The 18,838-nt window shown below is 44.6% G+C and overlaps 2 protein-coding genes and 1 long non-coding RNA gene across 6 annotated transcripts in view; all 3 read left to right on the forward strand.

Moving 5' to 3' along the window:
* ADRA1A (adrenoceptor alpha 1A) overlaps positions 1–2,781 on the forward strand; it is a 53,653-nt gene extending 50,872 nt beyond the window's left edge. For all 3 annotated transcript variants that reach the window (XM_080982508.1, XM_080982510.1, XM_080982509.1), the window contains exon 3: positions 1,831–2,781. In XM_080982508.1, coding sequence (XP_080838634.1) covers positions 1,831–2,354 — 524 coding nt within the window. In that variant the 3' untranslated portion in view covers positions 2,355–2,781. The remainder of the gene's footprint in view (positions 1–1,830) is intronic.
* The window catches only part of LOC308463824 (claudin-34-like), a 312,859-nt gene that overhangs the window by 176,013 nt on the left and 118,008 nt on the right, over positions 1–18,838 (forward strand). The gene's annotated exons all lie outside the window — the stretch shown is intronic.
* On the forward strand, positions 14,819–17,820 carry LOC308464615. The gene is made up of 2 exons (XR_013980112.1): positions 14,819–14,954; positions 15,437–17,820. It is a non-coding gene; the product is annotated as an uncharacterized lncRNA (long non-coding RNA).

An 18,838-nucleotide genomic window follows, 5' to 3' on the forward strand; every position in this document is an offset into this window, starting at 1 on the left:
AGTGTACCACTTGAGGACATAATTATGCCATGTGCTTTCCTGCCCCCACCAATGGCAGCCAGAGATGAGGAAACCCATGATGTGTTGAGTGCAGGCATTGTGAGAGCTGGGGGAGAAGGCATGAAGCTGGGATGTCCTATGTCTGCTGCTTTCCCTCCTGGAAAGAGATGAGTTTTGCCACAGTTATGCATGCTCTGGCACCATCACTTTTGTTTTTTCCAGGTGCATGAGAAAGACGGAAACTGCCTTATCAGTTTCAGATTATGGGTCCATCTATCTCAGTATTGTGTACACTGGCTGAAACCAGCTCTCTAGGATTTCAGACAGGGGACTCTGCCACCCTTGCAACTGAGTGTCCTGTTCTTTGGAGCCTTTGATGAGCTGTTTATGATAGTCAATTTGTTTAAATTATCTGATTTTAATAGCTTTTTTATTTGCATTAGTTGTCTTTTTCAGCTGCCAGGTTACTGAATATGTATGTGACTTCCACTGTTTGTTCATTAGTGCATTTATATTTCATTCTAGTTTTAATCATTTTATTGTAAGCCACCTTAAGGCTGTTTTTATTTATTTCTGTGGATAGTTCGATCCCACAAGGCATGAGAGGGAAGGCAAGAAGTAATTGAAGAAATGAGTAGCTAAGTAAATAATGCATGGACCTGCCTTATAAAACGTTGACTGATCCAGAATACATCAGCTAGGTTAAACAATCAGACTCACCAGAAATTTATTTGGGGAAGACAAGAACTGTAACTCAGTGGAAAAGAATTTGCTTTCCATGCAGAAGTTCTCAGGTTCAGTCCCCGGCCTCTGCAGGTAGCCCAGAAATGTCCTCTGTCTGCACCCTTGGGAGCAGGTGACAATCAGCTGCCTGGTTTGCATGTCACAGTAAGTCAAAACATGTTTTAGTGTGGATGTGCAAGTGTGCGGCCTCCTAGGAAGGAGATCACAGCTGCTTCACTGCTCCTTAGCTATTCTGCTACCGCACCATGCTGAGCTAAGCCATAGCTGGATTTGAACATCGTATGAACATTGGCTCATGGTTTACCTTTTTCCAGACTTAACCACCAGCTGTAACCAAGATTTGTGGATTTAGTCTCTGTGAAATGTGTGTGCCTAGTACCAGCAATGTCATACCCTCCAACGTTTCTCATTCCTCCCATTTCATCTGGGTAATGTTGGAGGGTATTCTGCCCCTTTGCCATATGTGTTTCTGCCCCCCCCCCAGTTCTTAATCCCCCCAGCTGACCTTCATTGTCCCCCACTTGTTTGGTGTCCCTCAGCCACCACACAGAACATTTCCTACCAGAGGAAGGGTGAGTGCCAGCACCACATCAACGGGTTGCAGCACACTCATTACCTGAACAGGTACTTCTGGGAGTGGGACGCCTTCCACCCACCCACTCATCCCTTCACAATATGGGATTATGTGGTGAGTGGGTGGGTATCTGTGTCTGAGTGTGTGTCCGTCTCTCTTCTGCCCGGCAGCTGCCCCTGTGTTTCTGTGTTTGTGTTTCTGCTGCCTCACCCTATGCATTCTCACTCCCCCTCCCCAACTGACCCTCCTTGACCTGCCATTTTTGTTCCCCACCCTGCAGAGCATTTTAGTGAGAGAGTTATGCATGTGCTTCAGTCTCCCACAGTGAAATAAACAGGACTTAGAAGCTGAGCTTAGCCATCTTGTTCTCCAGAGAGGTAATTGAATAATGTGGTGCTGGTGGGCACAATCAAAAACTTTATCCCCTGCCATCACTTCTTTCTTAACTAGTTGATAATCAGGAATTGTGCTTCTATTATTTCCAGTAATGGTTCATATCTTTTCAATTCCAGGTTCTTTCTTTCCCGAGAGCAAGCCCTCAGAGACAATTTTTAAAATCGCATTTTGGCTGGGATACCTGAACAGCTGCATCAACCCCATCATCTACCCTTGTTCAAGTCAAGAGTTTAAAAAGGCATTCCAGAATGTTCTAAGGGCCCAGTGCCTCCCACCACGGAGGTACTCAGCCAACAAATATTCCCTTAGCTTCAACCTCAATCATGCTAGCAACCACGTCGCTGAAGCTCCAAAAGACGTTGTCCGCATCCCTGTCGGCTCCGGAGAAACCTTCTATAAGATTTCCAAATCGGACGGTGTCTGCGAGTGGAAGCTCTTCTCGGCCATGCAGAGTGTGTCCACCAAGAGCACAGCCTCCAGGGATAAGGCCAGCTGTGTGACAGCCAAAGTCAAGAGCAAAGGTTTCCTGCAGGTGTGCTGCTGTGCAAGAACATCAGGGAAAAGCATGGCAAAGGACCAGAAAGTGCCCACCATTAAAATACACACTGTCTCTGTCAGCGATAACGGAGAGGATATTTAAAGGCATCCATCATTCCGGTGGGACCAGAAGAGGTTTACATGCAGTACTTCAATATGGGCAACTAAGGAGGAGGCTGCTTTTAATGGGGTAATACAGAATGCCAGCAAGGGAATGATGCTAATGTAGAACAAAGCATGTGAGCTTCGACTGAATCCAAGTTATTGAGGGAATCTCAGGCAAGGTGATTTGAATCCCATCGAAATATGTGGGGTTCCGAAATGGGACCACTTGAGGCTGGACTTCTTCAAGCGATTCTGCTATTATTTCCTTGCTATTTTCAAAGCTCTGAGGTTCAGTTAGTTTTATTTACAATTGTTTAGCCATTGCGCTCTTAACTTTGGGGGTGGAGGAAAGTGTTGTGGCGTGTCCGACAATAGAAATCTATGAATATCTGTTATTGGTTTCAACAGAGGAACTTCTTTCTGGCTCTCAGCTTTTATGTTGTGGAGTAACTTCATACACTTAAAGGGGGAATTTGACAAGGCAGAACCATGAGTTAATTGGAGAAATGTGGCTCTCAGCTTTTATGTCGTGGAGTAACTTCATACACTTAAAGGGGGAATTTGACAAGGCAGAACCATGAGGTAATTGGAGAAATGTGATGGTCTTTTAACTTGACTCCTTTCTTTTTGTTGATTCCAGTCCTGTGAAACTTTGAACCATATAGCTAAAAAGACACCAAAAGGGTAAGGGTGGGGGACTTCAGTCCCAGGAGCAGAATGCAACCCCCTAGGCCTCTCCAACCAGCCTTTGGGGCTCTTCCTGTGGTACATCCCTTCACCCAGGCCTCTAGTTGGCCCTGTTCCATACATCCCTTAATTGTTTTTGCCAGGCTGGAATATGTCATTGAACTGTGATAATGCCTTTTGCTTGCCTGGATGGAGAGGTCTGGGGACAGGGGACCTCTGGCTGGAATATAGTCTACTGCACAAAGACAAGGCACAGCCATTGTTCCTCCACTTTTGCCTCTGGCCCTGCCCACTACTGGCATGTGGCCACTGGAAGGTTGTCCATGGAGAAATGCAACCCTCGAGGATGCAGGGGGGGGGAGCTTTCCCACCTTTGCAATAGGGAGTACACAGCTCAGACCTGGCCCTGATTCTGCACTTGGCAACAACTGTTCAGAAGCTTGTGTACCCTTCATATGGATGGCAGACTTGCTGAGAACGGCTCCTTCATCCCATGTGGTCAAAATGTGGGAGGGAAAACACTACAATCACATAGGCAACGAAATCATATGGGGGTCTATGATAACAAACCAGTGTGCTCCCTCCTTCTGGGGTGCTAATCAAGTGGAGTAATCCATATGATTAGTTCTGGGCATGTAGTTATAATATTCACTCATGGGACATCATCAAAGAGAAGCAGCTCCCACAATTTGTGGTGCAGATGTGAAGTGGGTCTTACTCCCTCTCCCTCTCATAGGGACCATTTCCTTATTCCAAAAACATTTGCAAAAATCTCTGTGTATCATTTTGAAGCTTTACCTTCTCTGTGTTCCTCTTTGTTGCCTGCCTTGTAGTACATTCATTTTTGAAGTGCAGCATGTAATGGTGGAAAATATTCTGTAGCAAAAGAATGTACCTTTGTCATAATAATGATGCCAAGAAACTGCCCTCTGGGTTTGTGGGGCAATTCCCAGCCCCTTCATCAACACCAGTTGCCTTTCCTTTGTACTTGTTTGACTCCATCCCATCCCAGGGGCCACACCTGTTCCTTCAATAGCCTACCTCTACAGACTTCAGGTCATTCAATCCCTTTTTTGCTTCCTTTTGGGATTTCCAACCATTATTGTTGTCATACCCACTCACTTAGGGTACACGTGCAATGTGAAATAATTGGAAACTGTGGAGATTCATATTGCAAGGTTGCACTGCAACACTGGTCCATGAGGGCAAATGGGGCACTGCCCTCAGCCAGCCCCTACCTGCCTGACTTCTTACATATCAACCACCCCAAGGGGAGGCCTGTGCTGTTAGCTCCCTCCTCTTTGGTCCCTGCAGAAGTCAGCAGGGAGGAATCATAGAATCATAGAGTTGGAAGAGACCACAAGGGCCATCGAGTCCAACCCCCTGCCAAGCAGGAAACACCATCAGAGCACTCCTGACATATGGTTGTCAAGCCTCTGCTTAAAGACCTCCAAAGAAGGAGACTCCACCACACTCCTTGGCAGCAAATTCCACTGCTGAACAGCTCTTACTGTCAGGAAGTTCTTCCTAACGTTTAGGTGGAATCTTCTTTCTTGTAGTTTGGATCCATTGCTCCGTGTCCGCTTCTCTGGAGCAGCAGAAAACAACCTTTCTCCCTCCTCTATGTGACATCCTTTGATATATTTGAACATGGCTATCATATCACCCCTTAACCTCCTCTTCTCCAGGCTAAACATGCCCAGCTCCCTTAACCGTTCCTCATAAGGCATCGTTTCCAGGCCTTTGACCATTTTGGTTGCCCTCCTCTGGACACGTTCCAGTTTGTCAGTGTCCTTCTTGAACTGTGGTGCCCAGAACTGGACACAGTACTCCAGGTGAGGTCTGAGCAGAGCAGAATACAGTGGCACTATTACTTCCCTTGATCTAGATGCTATACTCCTATTGATGAGGCCCAGAATTGCATTGGCTTTTTTAGCTGCCGTGTCACACTGTTGGCTCATGTCAAGTTTGTGGTCAACCAAGACTCCTAAATCCTTTTCACATGTACTGCTCTCAAGCCAGGTGTCACCCATCTTGTATTTGTGCCTCTCATTTTTTTTGCCCAAGTGCAATACTTTACATTTCTCCCTGTTAAAATTCATCTTGTTTGTTTTTGCCCAGTTCTCTAATCTGTCAAGGTCATTTTGAAGTGTGATCCTGTCCTCTGGGGTGTTAGCCACCCCTCCCAGTTTGGTGTCATCTGCAAATTTGATCAGGATGCCCTTGAGTCCATCATCCAAGTCGTTGATAAAGATGTTGAATAAGACCGGGCCCAAGATGGAGACAAAACCAGAATTAGTTGGCTCTGCCTTTCATTGTTCTGGCTCCGTGTACCATCGGCCTCCCTGCCTTCCACCCTACCAGTCCAAATGGGCACTAGCCAGCACTGCACTGCAAGGCAGCCTTTTGTAATTATCACTTGCAGAATTGTGGAGCAGCAGGATTTACTAAGGCACCAATGAAAGAGAGGTTCAGATCCATGTGATGTGGGTTATTCATTATGGGGATACTTGTTGAACCATTGATAAGACTAGGGTTTAAGGCAACCTTTGCTACAAGTCAACATTAAAGATTCAGTCTGTTTAAATCATGTGCTGGAGATTGGAGAACATGGTTATTTGGAGCCATCTCAAGGAAACAGAAGTGAAAGTGCATGAATCTTCAGTAAGATTCAGAGTTTGTCCACATTTCTGCTTGTCCTGTGCCTAGAAAGCATGAGTCCAAGAGGTCTTCCACTTGTCTCATGTTTCTAGGCATGGGTCTGAGAAGTTTTCTGTTTGTCTCACTGCAGTCCCTGCGAAAACCCGCTCTTTACTGCTGAATTGAAGCAAACTTCAATCTACAGTAAATTTCATTGACATTCAGGTTGGATGGTGTCACAAAGAAGCCTCTTTCCCCCCATGCATCTTTACAACAGGGTCAATTTAATTTATGTTTTCCTGCAAAAAATTCTGTTCAAAATTGTTTCTTAGATCCTTTCTTGGTCCTGGATTTCATAGAGCACCCCAGGGAAAGGGAATTGAATTTAAACAAGTTCAGGTATGCTGTATAACTCTGCCCATGGAGATTTATTTCAATTGACTTTGGCTAAATTAAATTGCTTTCTGGGATTACCAAAATATAAATCAATCCCCTGCAACAAGGATGAAGCAATTTATCTTTCAACTGTTGACGTCAATAAGAGTATTTTACATTAATATATTAAAAAATAAAAAGCAAAACCATGTTCCCTCATTAAACCAGATTACCTGAATTTGGATGATCAGAAACCTAAACAAACAGGCATGAATAGCAGTTGCACAATACGTAATTCTGAATAACTTTGAATTTGTCCATTGAGCTCTGTATAAGCAAGAGATTCCTACACTAGGGCCAGCATTGGGAAATGTGCCCCATGCTCATTGGAACTGTGTGTGGAACATTTCTTAAACACTGAGGTTAATGGGGACTCCTTGGCTGCTAGTGGGCTCTAAGCTGATGCACATATGCATGATTTATTGCTTGATGACCAAGTGGGTGAAGGGGCCATTTCAGATCAAATGTCACACCAGAACTTCTAAACCATTTAAAATGCATTGGAAAGGATCCAGATTCAAGCACTAGACATGTGTCTACTCACATGTAGAGAGCTTGCATGTAGCAACAGAAATGGGGCCATACTTACAGCCCCACCCCTGATACTGCATTCCCATCACATGTGTTGATATTAGCCCTATTAAAATCAATAGGACAAGTTGCTCATCATGACGGCCTTAAGTCCAGTTGATTCTGATAGAACTAAAGCAAAGCTAACTTAATATAGATTTAAGTCAATACTTTTAAGTGAAGTCATCTCACATTTTCAGCTGCCAGTCATCATGTTAGACAAATAAAACAGTGAAAAGGCATGTCTGCATTATCTAGGGCTACCATACATCTGGAATTTCCTGGACATAGCCAGGATTTGTCTGTCAAAAATGGCGTCCGGGTGGAATTTTTGAAAAGCAGCAAAAATGTTCAGGGAAACCCAGGCATATGGCAGCCCATATCAGAAGTGTAGATTTTTTGGCAATTTTCCTTAAAAAATAGGTTTTAAAAATCATTTATTTATTTATTTACTGAGATTTTGCAAAAAAAGGGGGGGGGAATAAAAGCTGAACAACTTTTGTATCTGGACATTCACTTTTTGAAAAATGGCAACTGTAGCACAACTTCAGTCTATATATTGGACCAGGAATATTATGCTTATTTTTTAAAAAAAAATCTACAGATTTCGGGTTGCCAAAGTTTGTTTTCTCTCTGGAGAGCCTAACATGAAAAGCTTTTCAGATAACCTCTCTTCATACCATGCCAGTTCATTCAAAGATTCACAAGACCAAACATATTCATAAGAGCTTTTCCCATTTTGTTAGGGATATCAAGAGGCCTGACAGTATGGCTGCCATTTTCCTCCCTATTGCTATAGCCTCATAGGGATTATATAGAATGTGTTTTAGACATTGAAGGACCAAAAGCAGTTCACGGCAAATGTGAGGTTTGCAATGTAGCAATTGACCTTTAAGGAAGCTTGAAAGTAATTTGATTTGGGTGTTTTTCCTTAGTTTCAGCCTGTCAGGAGATTTCTGCACCCTCTGTAGAAAAGAGGTAAAGTACACATTTGGAATTAATAGTTCTCAGCTCTGCACATGCTATCTATAGAAATAATCTGGCAATTAACTTTGTAATGTAGGCAGAAAATGCATCTATAGCATCAGAAACAAAATGGGATTCAGTGCAGTAAGCGAACTCTAAGAATTGAATTGAACTCCATGCTAATCCTTAAATCTTCACAATTTTCCAGTATCCAATAGATAGGAAGCTGCTTTTTCTATTCATCCAGCTACCTTATTATTGTTCTGCAATGACTGCTAGTGGCTTTTGAGGATTTCAGGCAGAGATCTTTCCCAACCCCACCAGGAAGTGCTGGGGCTTAAACCTGGGACTACCTGCATGCAACGCAGATCCTTGCCACTGAGCTACAGCGCTACTTGTTTTAAGTTACAGGGAGGCAGATTTTGGTTGAGCATTAGGAGACATGTCTTGATGGTATGGGCAATATGACAGAGGGATGGTGTGCTCTCCTTTGCTGGAGGTCTCTAAGCAGAAGCTGAGCAGCCATCTGTGAGGAGAGCTCTAGCTCTGGATTTCCAGTACAGTGGTACCTCGGGTTAAGTACTTAATTCATTCAAGAGGCCCGGTCTTAACCTGAAACTGTTCTTAACCGGAAGAACCACTTTAGCTAATGGGGCCTCCTGCTGCCGCAGTGCCGCTAGAGCACAATTTCTGTTCTCATCCTGAAGCAAAGTTCTTAACCCGAGCTACTATTTCTGGGTTAGCAGAGTCTGAAACCTGAAGTGTATGTAACCCGAGGGACCACTGTATTGAGGTTGAATTAGATGGCTGAGCATGACAGCAGCATATTCTGTGGCCCTTACAAGCAGAACTGGGCCCTGCCCTGGTTTGGGAGGGTGTATGGCATAGGCGCCAACTCCTTAGGGCTGAAGACACTTCAGCCCCCTAGATATTGTTTAGTAGGGAGCTCAGCACCCGCCCTCCAATATTGAGAGGGTGGAGGAGGCTGAGCACTGAGCAGAGCGCAGCACTGGGATAGACCCAGTTTCTCCAGCTTCTGGCATGGGGCACGGAATGGAGCAGCTCCTTCTTCCCCATGAGACAAGTCGAGCCAGGGGCACCGCTGGCACTGCTGCTTGCACCGCCACTGCCTCCTCCTCCTCCTCCCACCACCAGTGACCACAGCTTGGGCAAGTCTGGAACCCTACCATGGCTGGGGAGCCCTGCTGCAGTGCTTTGTTTCTGCTGCCCTCAAGGAGTGTAGCCCTCAGGCTGCAAGATGTTCCCAAGCCCTAGCGTAGGACAATGCTGACTATAAGTAGAAGCTGACAGTATACATTTGAAGGGGGGCTTTTTTGAGATGCATTGTGGGAACATGAAAAGAAAAGAAAAGAAAAGAAAAGAAAAGAAAAGAAAAGAAAAGAAAAGAAAAAAGAAAAACTTCAGTGGAGGATAATAATGCATATGATTTGCATGCAGAATCAACCCTTTCTCCTGAGGGACTGCGGATTTTAATGAGCATTAAAATCGCTCATTACCTCAGAAAGGATAGTGTAGAGTTGGAAATGGTTCAGAAAAGGGCAACCCAAGTGATTAAGAGGAGCAACTCCCCTAAGAGGAACAGTTACAGCATTTGGGACTTTAAAAAAAAAAAAAAAGTGACTTAGAGGCGATATGACAGAAGATTATAAAATTATGCATAACATGAAGAAAGTGGATAGGGAAAAGTTTTTCTCCCTCTGCCGTAACACCAGAAATCGTAAACCAACTTCCAATGAAGTTGGAAGATTCAGGACTTATATAATTATTTAATTATAAGTATTTCAGCTGCGGGGAAGAAGACAATTTCAGGGTTGAAGGATCTACATTGTTTTTACTAGAACCCCAATACCCACCACCTAGAACCTGGTGCAAATGATACAACGATACTTAGAAACAAATCATTCTGAATTTGTAACAGAACTGAACAAAGCTCATTGTCCTTCCCTATAAAAATCCCACTTCTGATTACCTCCAGTCCTCTTATTTTCTGCAATTTATTAATATTGGGGAAAATCATTTTCTTGCCACTATTCTTAAACTATTTGGAGTCAAAAATCCTTGCTGTTCTATGCAAGTCACCCGGGGATCAAGACCAGCAGATCAAGACCTACCTTCTGCTCACCCCTGATTTTATTTTGTCACAATTTCTGGGGTCCAAACCTCCTCAAAATAGGAATCAATAACCCTTGGGTTACTACCAGGCTAGGGATACACCAATCTGTCAAATGTTTATTTTTCTAAGTTTCTCATTCCCACCCCCACCCCTGCATCTTAAGTTCCATTCTTCACATTTCTGCATAAGCTTGTGATTTATTTATTTTCGGGGGGGCGGGAATCATCATGAAAATTATTTGTGTGAATTTCTCCCAAAATGCACATTTTTCTATGCATTTTCTCCTAATTTTTGCAAGCAATTTCCACTAATTTGTGCATTTTACTGTATACTTTCCCCGTTATATACATTGTTTGGTTGGCAAACTGTACCACAAAATTCAGAAATGTGCAAATTTCACAGGAGCACAATTTCAATTTCTGTTTTGTTTCAGAAATTGCAAAACAAGGTATTTCCAATGCATTTCAAACTAATTTCTTGCTCATTGCTATTCCACATCACCTGCATTCTGAGCATTCATTTTTATCTGTTTGCAGGCAGGTTAGACAACATCACATCAAGCATTATTCACACCATCCAGTGCATTTTCCTGTCCTTGGAAAAAGTCTGATCTTTTGGGAAAATCAGGATTGCTTTCCCCACTTCCTGCAACCTCCTCCCTCAAGAGGCGGCCTCTAATATCTCCTCCGCTTTCCATGACTCCCACTGAGCCTTTTACAAGATTCTCAGAGCCAGACGCATCTCACTGTTTGATCTGATTGCAACTCATGAGTAAACTGCTAGTTTGGTGACTTCTTCCTCCCATTCCCCATATCAATTTATTTTGATTAAGAGTTTGTTAAGATTGGTGTGTTTGGGAGAATTACAGCCTGCACAGATTGTTATGGTGTTCCAGACATGGCTGCTGAATGGCTAGTTGGATTGTTTGCATTTCTCATACCCATTCTATTTTTGGCAGGATGTTACCCCCCCCACACACACACACAAACCCCAAATTGTAGATCTATAGCAGGGGAGTTTTTACTGAGCTGTACCAAGGTTTGGACACACTGTACAGTCCATCAGACATTAATCCTAAACTAAACACTCTGCTCCTGAACTGAAATGTTATCGGGAAGGTGTCAGTGTGTTTGGACAGGCTAAAATTAGAAAAGTGACACTCCTGCTGGCATCATTCCATGAGGCGTGAAAGTCAAGGTTGGGTTGACACAGAGCCCTGGCCTTGGAGGGCAGAAGCTTGCCAAATAAACCCCGTGGAGGAACCTGCAACCAATGACAGTTTGTGAGTTGGAAGTAATTTGCTAAAACATTTAATCCCAGGATTGTGGTATTCTGTCTCACAGTTCTGTTATAGGCTTCCTAGACAAAATTTGCTATTCCCAGAGTGGCTTAACAGTCAATCCCTTTTCCCAGGGAATTCTGGGAATTGTAGCTCTGTGGGGGGGATGGGAGTCTCCTAACAACTCTCAGCATGTTTAACAAACTACTGTTCCCAGGATTCTTTGGAGGAAAGTCATGACTGCTTAAAGTGCTATGAGACTGATTTAAACATTTGCTATAGATATAGCCATAGTGGTGGCTGGTGAAAAACAGGGAGGCCAGCAGTAGGTGGTGCCAGAGTCAACGTCAGGTGGAACCAACTCATTTTAGCTTTGTGCCTGCTGAGTTCTACATGGAGAACCACTGGGACTAAGGAGAAGGAAGCTGACAGCCAGGGCCATCCCCTGTATTGGTTGGAAGAAAGAAGGTGGTGCAGTGTCCCATTCACCCCAATGGACCAGCCTCCACTGCCTTTGCTCCTTAACCTGCTGCTGCTCCACAGCCAAGCATCATATACTGCCAAGGAAACACCTTCTAGCCGACAGCTATATCTAAAAAGACTGTCTCTTGTGCACCCATAATGATTACTGGGGGAAAGAAAGAAAAAACAATGGACTTCTCTGCTCCCTAAGTTAACAGCATCTCTGGAATAATGAGTTGTCCTCAAAACCGGTGTCCTTGGGAAGCTACCAAGACACAAGTACCCTCTGGAAAGGCCAGTTTAAATCCTTGACCTATCACAGCTGTCATTGCCTGCTGACTTGTTCAGCTAAGAGCTCTCTAAGTGAGCAGGTGACAAGCGAGATGGAGGGGACATCTCCTAAGGAGAGGCCATCCCACAAGGGCATCATGCCAAGGGCCACTGGCCAAACCTGCAGTCAGCTATCTCCTTGTTTGAGGAGACCCTGGACAATATGTCCTCCTGTGGACCTCTTCTGCCCCTCTCAATGGTGCCTGATTAGCTTACTTGGCTGCAGCGGCAGCTGTACAAGGACCAATGGATGGCTGTGTCTAGCCACTCTATAAATTTCCCACACTGTGCAGCCCAACATTAGACTGGACCTGACATGGCTTGCCTTTCAGGGTCAGAAAAATAAATAAGGGGGTAGAGCAGACGTTGTCAGTGAGCCCTGTGAAGGAACTGGGGCCCTTGAAATTGCCCAAGGACGAGAGGTGCTGACACCATCCCTGACTGTTCTTACTTTCTGAAGTGACTTTGCAGAGCATACAGATAGAGCCGAAGTGCTCCATCATCCTTGGGTTAAAAAGATCCTGAGTATATTGAATTACTTTGCAGAGTTAGCACACAGCATGAAGATGACTGTGCAATGGATCCTTCGCTGAGAGATGGCCAGCTTACCTTGGTGGCAGTCACACAGAGGTACACTTGCTGTGGAATCATGAAAAAGGCTTAGTTTCTTTTTATAGGAAATGCATACTTGGGTAGAAAAGGTTCCTAGCTCTTACTAACTAAGGTGGAGGTGCAAAGGACTCTTGCACTCTCCAGAGATACATCCAAAGATGTCCTGTCTCCAAAAGAACTCAAATGAGAGGAAGGGGGAGGCACAAAAGGAAAAGGTGCAAGCTGAGAATGTCAGTAACATCAAAGGAAAGGTCATCAGGGAGATCAGGGAGACCCTTTAGGAATGTGAAGGTTCCCTTCTCTATAATATAACCCCTTGCAAACCCCTTAGCAAGCTGAGCTGCATCCCAGCACTTCCAGCGGATATTGCAGAACTGCTGCCAGTCAAAGGAGATGGTACCAGGTCTGACAGGTCAATGATTTGACATGGCAGAAGGCAGCTTCACTTGCAGGGAGGTGCAGCTATGCTTCACTATTGTGCTCCCAGAACAATCCAAAGTGGCAGCCAAACCCTCACACCCTAAGAGGTAGGCTGCTACCCTGATTGCAACTCAGGGGTGGTGCATATAGAACAGCCTTATAGAACTTGGTGGCTTCCACAAGTTTTGGACTACAATTTCCATCAGCTTCAGCCAGCATGGCCATGCTGGGTGGGACTGGTGGGAGTTGTAGTTCAAAAGCTCTAGAGGGCACTAGGCTGCTGAAGGTCCCAGGTTCAGCCTCTGGCACCTCCAATTAAAAGTGTTTCGTGCCAGGTGGTAGGAAAGATTATGCTGCTAAACCAGAGCTCAGTGGTGGCTTTGCATCCTTAAGGCGCCAGGGCCAGTTCCTGGCTTCTCTCGACAGAGCTAGAAATGTCTAGTACCTGAAATCCTGGAGAGCCTCTGCCACTCAGTGTAGAGTAGCCCGTACTGACCTAGATGGACGAATGGTCTGATTCAGTATAAAGCAGCTTCCTAGTTCCTATAGGCGAAACAGACAAATACTCACCTGGCATGACTATTGGACGAAGGTGAAATGTTTTCTCTTTTCAGAATAATAATGATCTCACAGCTGTGGGCAATCAAAGAGGCTCCCTGCTCATTAAAATGTTCATTAAATTGATGGACATCTGGATCAGTGATTACAAAAGCTATTTCAAGAACCGTGTTTAGAGAAGGGGGAGAGTCCTTACAGTGACTGTCAAATTCAGAGAATCAGCTGAATGACAAACAGCTCTGTAGACAGAAAGATCCAGCTTACCCAAGTTTATTTGTTAAAATATTAGGAGCCACACTGTGGGGTAGGTGGGTGGGTGTGTTTAAGCAAAAGTGGAGGAAGGGAGAAAAGAGAGGGAGATTCCAGGGAAATTGCTTCCAAAAATGTGCATATTAGGCAAATTTGTGTTCAAAAATATATTTATTAGATTTATATCCTACCTCGCCTCCAAATAGCTGAAGGTAGCAGCATACCTGTTTTTCCGTCCCCATTTGATCCTCACAACAGCCCTATGAGGTAGGTTAGGCTAAGAAGCAGCGATTGGCTCAAAGTCACCCAATGAGCTTCATGACTAAGTAAGATTTTGAACCCTGGTCTCCCATGTCCTAGCCGAGCCCTAAAACTACTGCACCACACAATGCTGATGAATTTTCATGCAGACTTTTAAAAGGAATATTTGCAAACTGAAGTTGGGCACAGTGAAGTGAAGGTCAGAAATGTGAGACACAGAAAAGGACAGATTTGGCCATCTCCAGTTGTAGTGGTTAGAATTGTAGAGTTTAGAGTTTAAACATAACACATAACTTTAATTGGTATCCTAAAACAAATTTGTGTGTGTGTGTGTGTGTGTGAGAGAGAGAGAGAGAGAGAGAGAGAGAGAGAGAGAGACTATATGAAACTGGCAGACTTATGACATATTCTGAGGCACATAGCAGCATAAAATAAACTCCTGCTGCACTCACTCTCTAACACTCTACAGGTGATAAGAGACCTTACTGAAAAACTGCTTACTGTGGCGACATCATAGGATTCTGTACTACATTAACTCTTTCCATAGCATTTTGGATGCACTCCCACAAGAATGTCAGACTAGAACTGTGGTGACCCTGGTTCAATCCCTACCTGGCCACAGCTCCATGGTTGTCCTTTGGCTAGTCACTATCTCTCAGCCTAAAGTACATTACAGGCTTTTTTAAGGAGGGGGAGACTGTAATGTTTGCTGTTCTGAACTCCTTGCAGGAAGAGCATGATAAATATGGTGACACTCCAAGAGCAGGTTCTGTTTTCCCACCCCCAGCCCTTGAATCTCCTCCACCACATCTGGGAGCAGCAAGCTAGTTTAAAGGGAGGAGGAGGAGGAGGAGGAGGAGGAGGAGGAGGAGGCCACGTGGCACACACAGTTGTATTCCTCAAGTGGAACAGCAAATTGACTCATCAGGAAAGGCTGGGAGGCTCCCACCACTTCTCCCCAGCATCTCTCGCCTGAGACAGTTCCCTAATGGTAGGCAGTGGCGTAGCGTGGGGGGTGCCAGGGGGGCCGGCCGCACCGGGCCCAACATCTGGGGGGGGGCGCTCGCTGCCTCCGGAGTCGCCGAAGAGCCTCGGGCGCAGGCTGTAGCAGAGCCCCATGTCTCGTGGAACCGACGAGCTGTGCGCGCGCCCGGGCTGAAGGCGTCCGGCAGGCAGCGGCTCTCAGCCCCGCGCGTCAGGGCCGCGGAGGACGTGCCAGGCAGCCCCTCCTCACAGCCCCGCCTCCGCTGCTGCTGCAGCAGCTGCTGGGCCATGTTGCATTTTCCTCGCCTCTCTGCCCCCCTCCTCCTCCGGGCAAGCAGCGTGGTTTGGGCGGCAGCGCCAGCAGCAACTCGACTCAGATCGGCAGGTTAGGGGTTGGGGGGGCGCAAATTACTTGCCTTGCCCCGGGTTAGGGGGCGCAAATTACTTGCCTTGCCCCGGGTGCTGACAACTCACGCTACGCCGCTGATGGTAGGAACTATCCTGAAATCTGCCACTGCTATCAAAAGTGTCCCAAAGGCCTCTCATTTTGTTGGCCTGTGTATGGGACTAAAAGGGTGTGTGCGTGTTTTTGCTTAACATTAATGAAAATGGACTTGCCATATGTAAGGAAACACCTAAAATGCCAGCATTAATGTACTGAAGGCTATAAATTTTCATAGACCCTTAATACTCTTTTAGCCCTCTCATTTGGGTGCACTAATATTTGAACAACTTTTTAAAATATGGGATCACATACCATTCCTCCAAGAAGCTATGTAAAGAATCTTCATTTCCAAGTTTTGTACTGCGGCCAAATAGAATATAATTCATTCCATTTTCTGGGCAATGTTTTAATTGGAACAGACAAGAGGTTTGCAGAGCTGTGAGACTGAGCTTCCATTTCTGATTTCTGATAACCTTCTCTGACAAAATAAATGGTTTCAGCAAATAAATGCAGGCAGGGCTCTGACCTTTTCACACTCCTCAGTGTGATCAAATTCATTTATTTGAATCTAGTCATCGGACCGTTACAAAGTTTAAACAGCATGAATATGAGGCAAGGGAACTTTTCAGCCTTTTGGCCAAGATCAATACCTCAATTCTGTGACCTGGGGTTCTGCAGAATAGACTACATTCCAAGTCAATTTGACTTAGTGGAGTCTCAGTAATAGAGTTTTTCTCTGTTTCTGTATACTATAGAATCATTAGCAGGAGTTCCAAGGGCGTTTCCACACAAGGTTTAAGGGGGTGGGGGACAGTTCTACTTTGTCCTCACACAGAAGCTCTATTCAAGCATTCATTTCTAAATACATGGGACTAGGCATGAGTGGGACTGTCCCCAGTCCCTTGATGCTATCACACACACTAGCAATGTCCCACAACACACAATTAATCATCCAGCTTCCATATAAGCCAAGGTTTCTACCAGTCACGGTTCTTGTCCCTATAGAGCAGGCGTGGGGAACTGATGGCCCTTCAGAGGCTCTTGGACTATGCTTTCTGGGAGTGATGGGAGTTGTAGGGCCACAGGTTTCCCACCTCTGCCAAAGAGGAAATATTACTACATTCATTGAAGCAGCTCCCTGGAGAACTGAGCTGATTGTGCTTTGGATGGGGAATGTTGCTGGTGTGCATGTTAAGTTGTTTTAAATTGTTTTTAATATTGTGTTTTAATATTGAAACCCACCCTGGGACCTTAGGATGAAGGCCAGGAAACAAATATATCATCATCATTAAAGGGCTAGTCCGGCATGTTTCCACTCATTCCTTGTTGGATCTGGAAGTGAATGTGACTATTGCTTCTAAGACATGGAAGCCACACAGTGCCTATGTGCAATGTGACCCCATTTCCCATCCGTCAACATACCGGTAGTAGACAAAGTGAATCCTGGCAACATACATGTCTGGACTGATGCTATAAGAATGATTTCAGGCTTGAATGCTCTCTCTGTCCTGCTCTCTTCTCCTTGCTATTTCACAAGTCCCAGCAAAGTGCAATCTGTGTCTCTTATGTGAAAAAGACTGATAGCCGGAATCAACCATGTTTCCCCATCTTTCTTTGCAGGAGAAGTGTTGAGCCTGTTGAGAGACATGAAAACTAGTGTGGTGTCTTTTCATGTGTTGTCCCAATGCAGAAAATGTGTTCTGTTTTCTTGGACTGAGAACCAAGGCACACATTCCGAATTCACAGCACAACATTTTGGACATGCATGTGGCATGTCCTGTTAGGAACTTCTGCTGCTCTGCTGGAAATAGGTGAGACTGGAACTAGATACAGCATAAAAGCCATGGGATCCCGAAACCTGTATTTTTCACTGAGCATGGATGTGGGCACAGGGACATTTGGAGAAAAGAAGCAGTGGGCTGGAAGAGAGTTCTTATTCCTTCAACTTCCTTGAGCAGCTCCCCTTCTCTGTTGAATTTTAGCTAGGCTTAGCTTGGACAGAATATTGGCTTGGGGTGGTGCCTCTGGGGAGGGATTGAAAAGGGAAAGTGGTGGGTGTGGGAAGGGTGATGGCAACTTCCCTTCATTCAATTGCTTCTTTTCCATAATCCCTCCATTCCACATTCACCAATAAATCTGGGTTGGGAATCTTGGTAACGCCTGGGTTTCTGCTTCAGAATTCTACAAAAAAAAATCTGTTGTGCGATTCAGATTCATGCAGATGGAATTTAGGGGAGGAAACTCCAAGCGCATTTTGGATGTTGTTTTCAGCGTTAATGAATTTTCTCTATCATGCCATTTTTAAAGATATTCGTATCTCATTCAACATGGTGCAATTAGTGCTTATCGTTACCTTGAACACAATTCATTGTAGTTGGAATGTTAACAGGTTGACAAATAAATTATTGCAGGAATGCATATTTTGTGAGTAATTATTTGTTTGTAATTATTGTGATATTATATGGTGATTAATGTAAGAGCAATGGAGCATCATTTATCTTTTGGGCCCTGGTCTTCTGGTGTCACCATCAATCCTGTTTTTATTGCATAAACCTTAATATTAACTGTCTCGATTCAAAATGGGTTTGCACTTTCCAATAACTTTAGAGTTGTCTGAGAGCCCTCTGAAAGATCAGAAAGAACCCACCTATTAAAAATCAAGAAGAAGGAAAGCAATGCCAAGGAAGACATCAGTCAGGGGTTAGGCAGGATGACCCTCGGGTCCTTTCCAACTATGAGTCTGTGATTGCCCTGGTTTCACCATATTGTTGTTGTTGTTGTTCCAATTTATTCCTCATTTACAGCAGTGAAAAGCAATCATCCTCAGGCCCAGGAATCTGTGTAACCTCAAGATAATAAAAACAGCTGAAGTAGAGGAACTATATACAAGAGATTTGAGAGAGGGATATCAGCGCTAATGCAACAGTAGTAGCATACACAACATTACTCAAGGAGAAGTTCAGGAACATGATTTCGGGGGAAATTAAGATTCCATCCCACGCTCGAGCAAGTTTATGGAGCTGTTTCAAAGACTGGAACAATGCCTTTCAGCTCTGTAATTTCTGTTTTGATCTCTGCTTTAAAAGACTTGGCTGCTCTGTTCCTGCCACCTGCAGAAAGCAACCTGCAAGGCTGTAATGATAACAAAAGCAAGAACAGAACGGAGAATCAGAAAGCTCCATGAAATGCAAACCTGTAGGAAATGTGTCAACACCAGATTTAACCCTAAACCTCCACACCACCCCTGAGGCTGGCTTTCAAAAGCATTCCTGTTAAGTTGTGGGCGAACATATCAGATGACACAGCGATTCTTCCAAAGCAGCTCTTTATTTGTAAGCTGGAACAGAACTGAACTGAGGAGCTCAGTCAGCCTGCTTATATAGAGCTCCACTAGAATGCAACAGTAACCATTTTCTGTAACTAGCCAATCACTGAACGTCACTTTCGATC

Source organism: Podarcis pityusensis (genome assembly GCF_964106645.2).
Source record: "Podarcis pityusensis genome assembly, chromosome: 15".
Classification (NCBI taxonomy): domain Eukaryota; kingdom Metazoa; phylum Chordata; class Lepidosauria; order Squamata; family Lacertidae; genus Podarcis; species Podarcis pityusensis.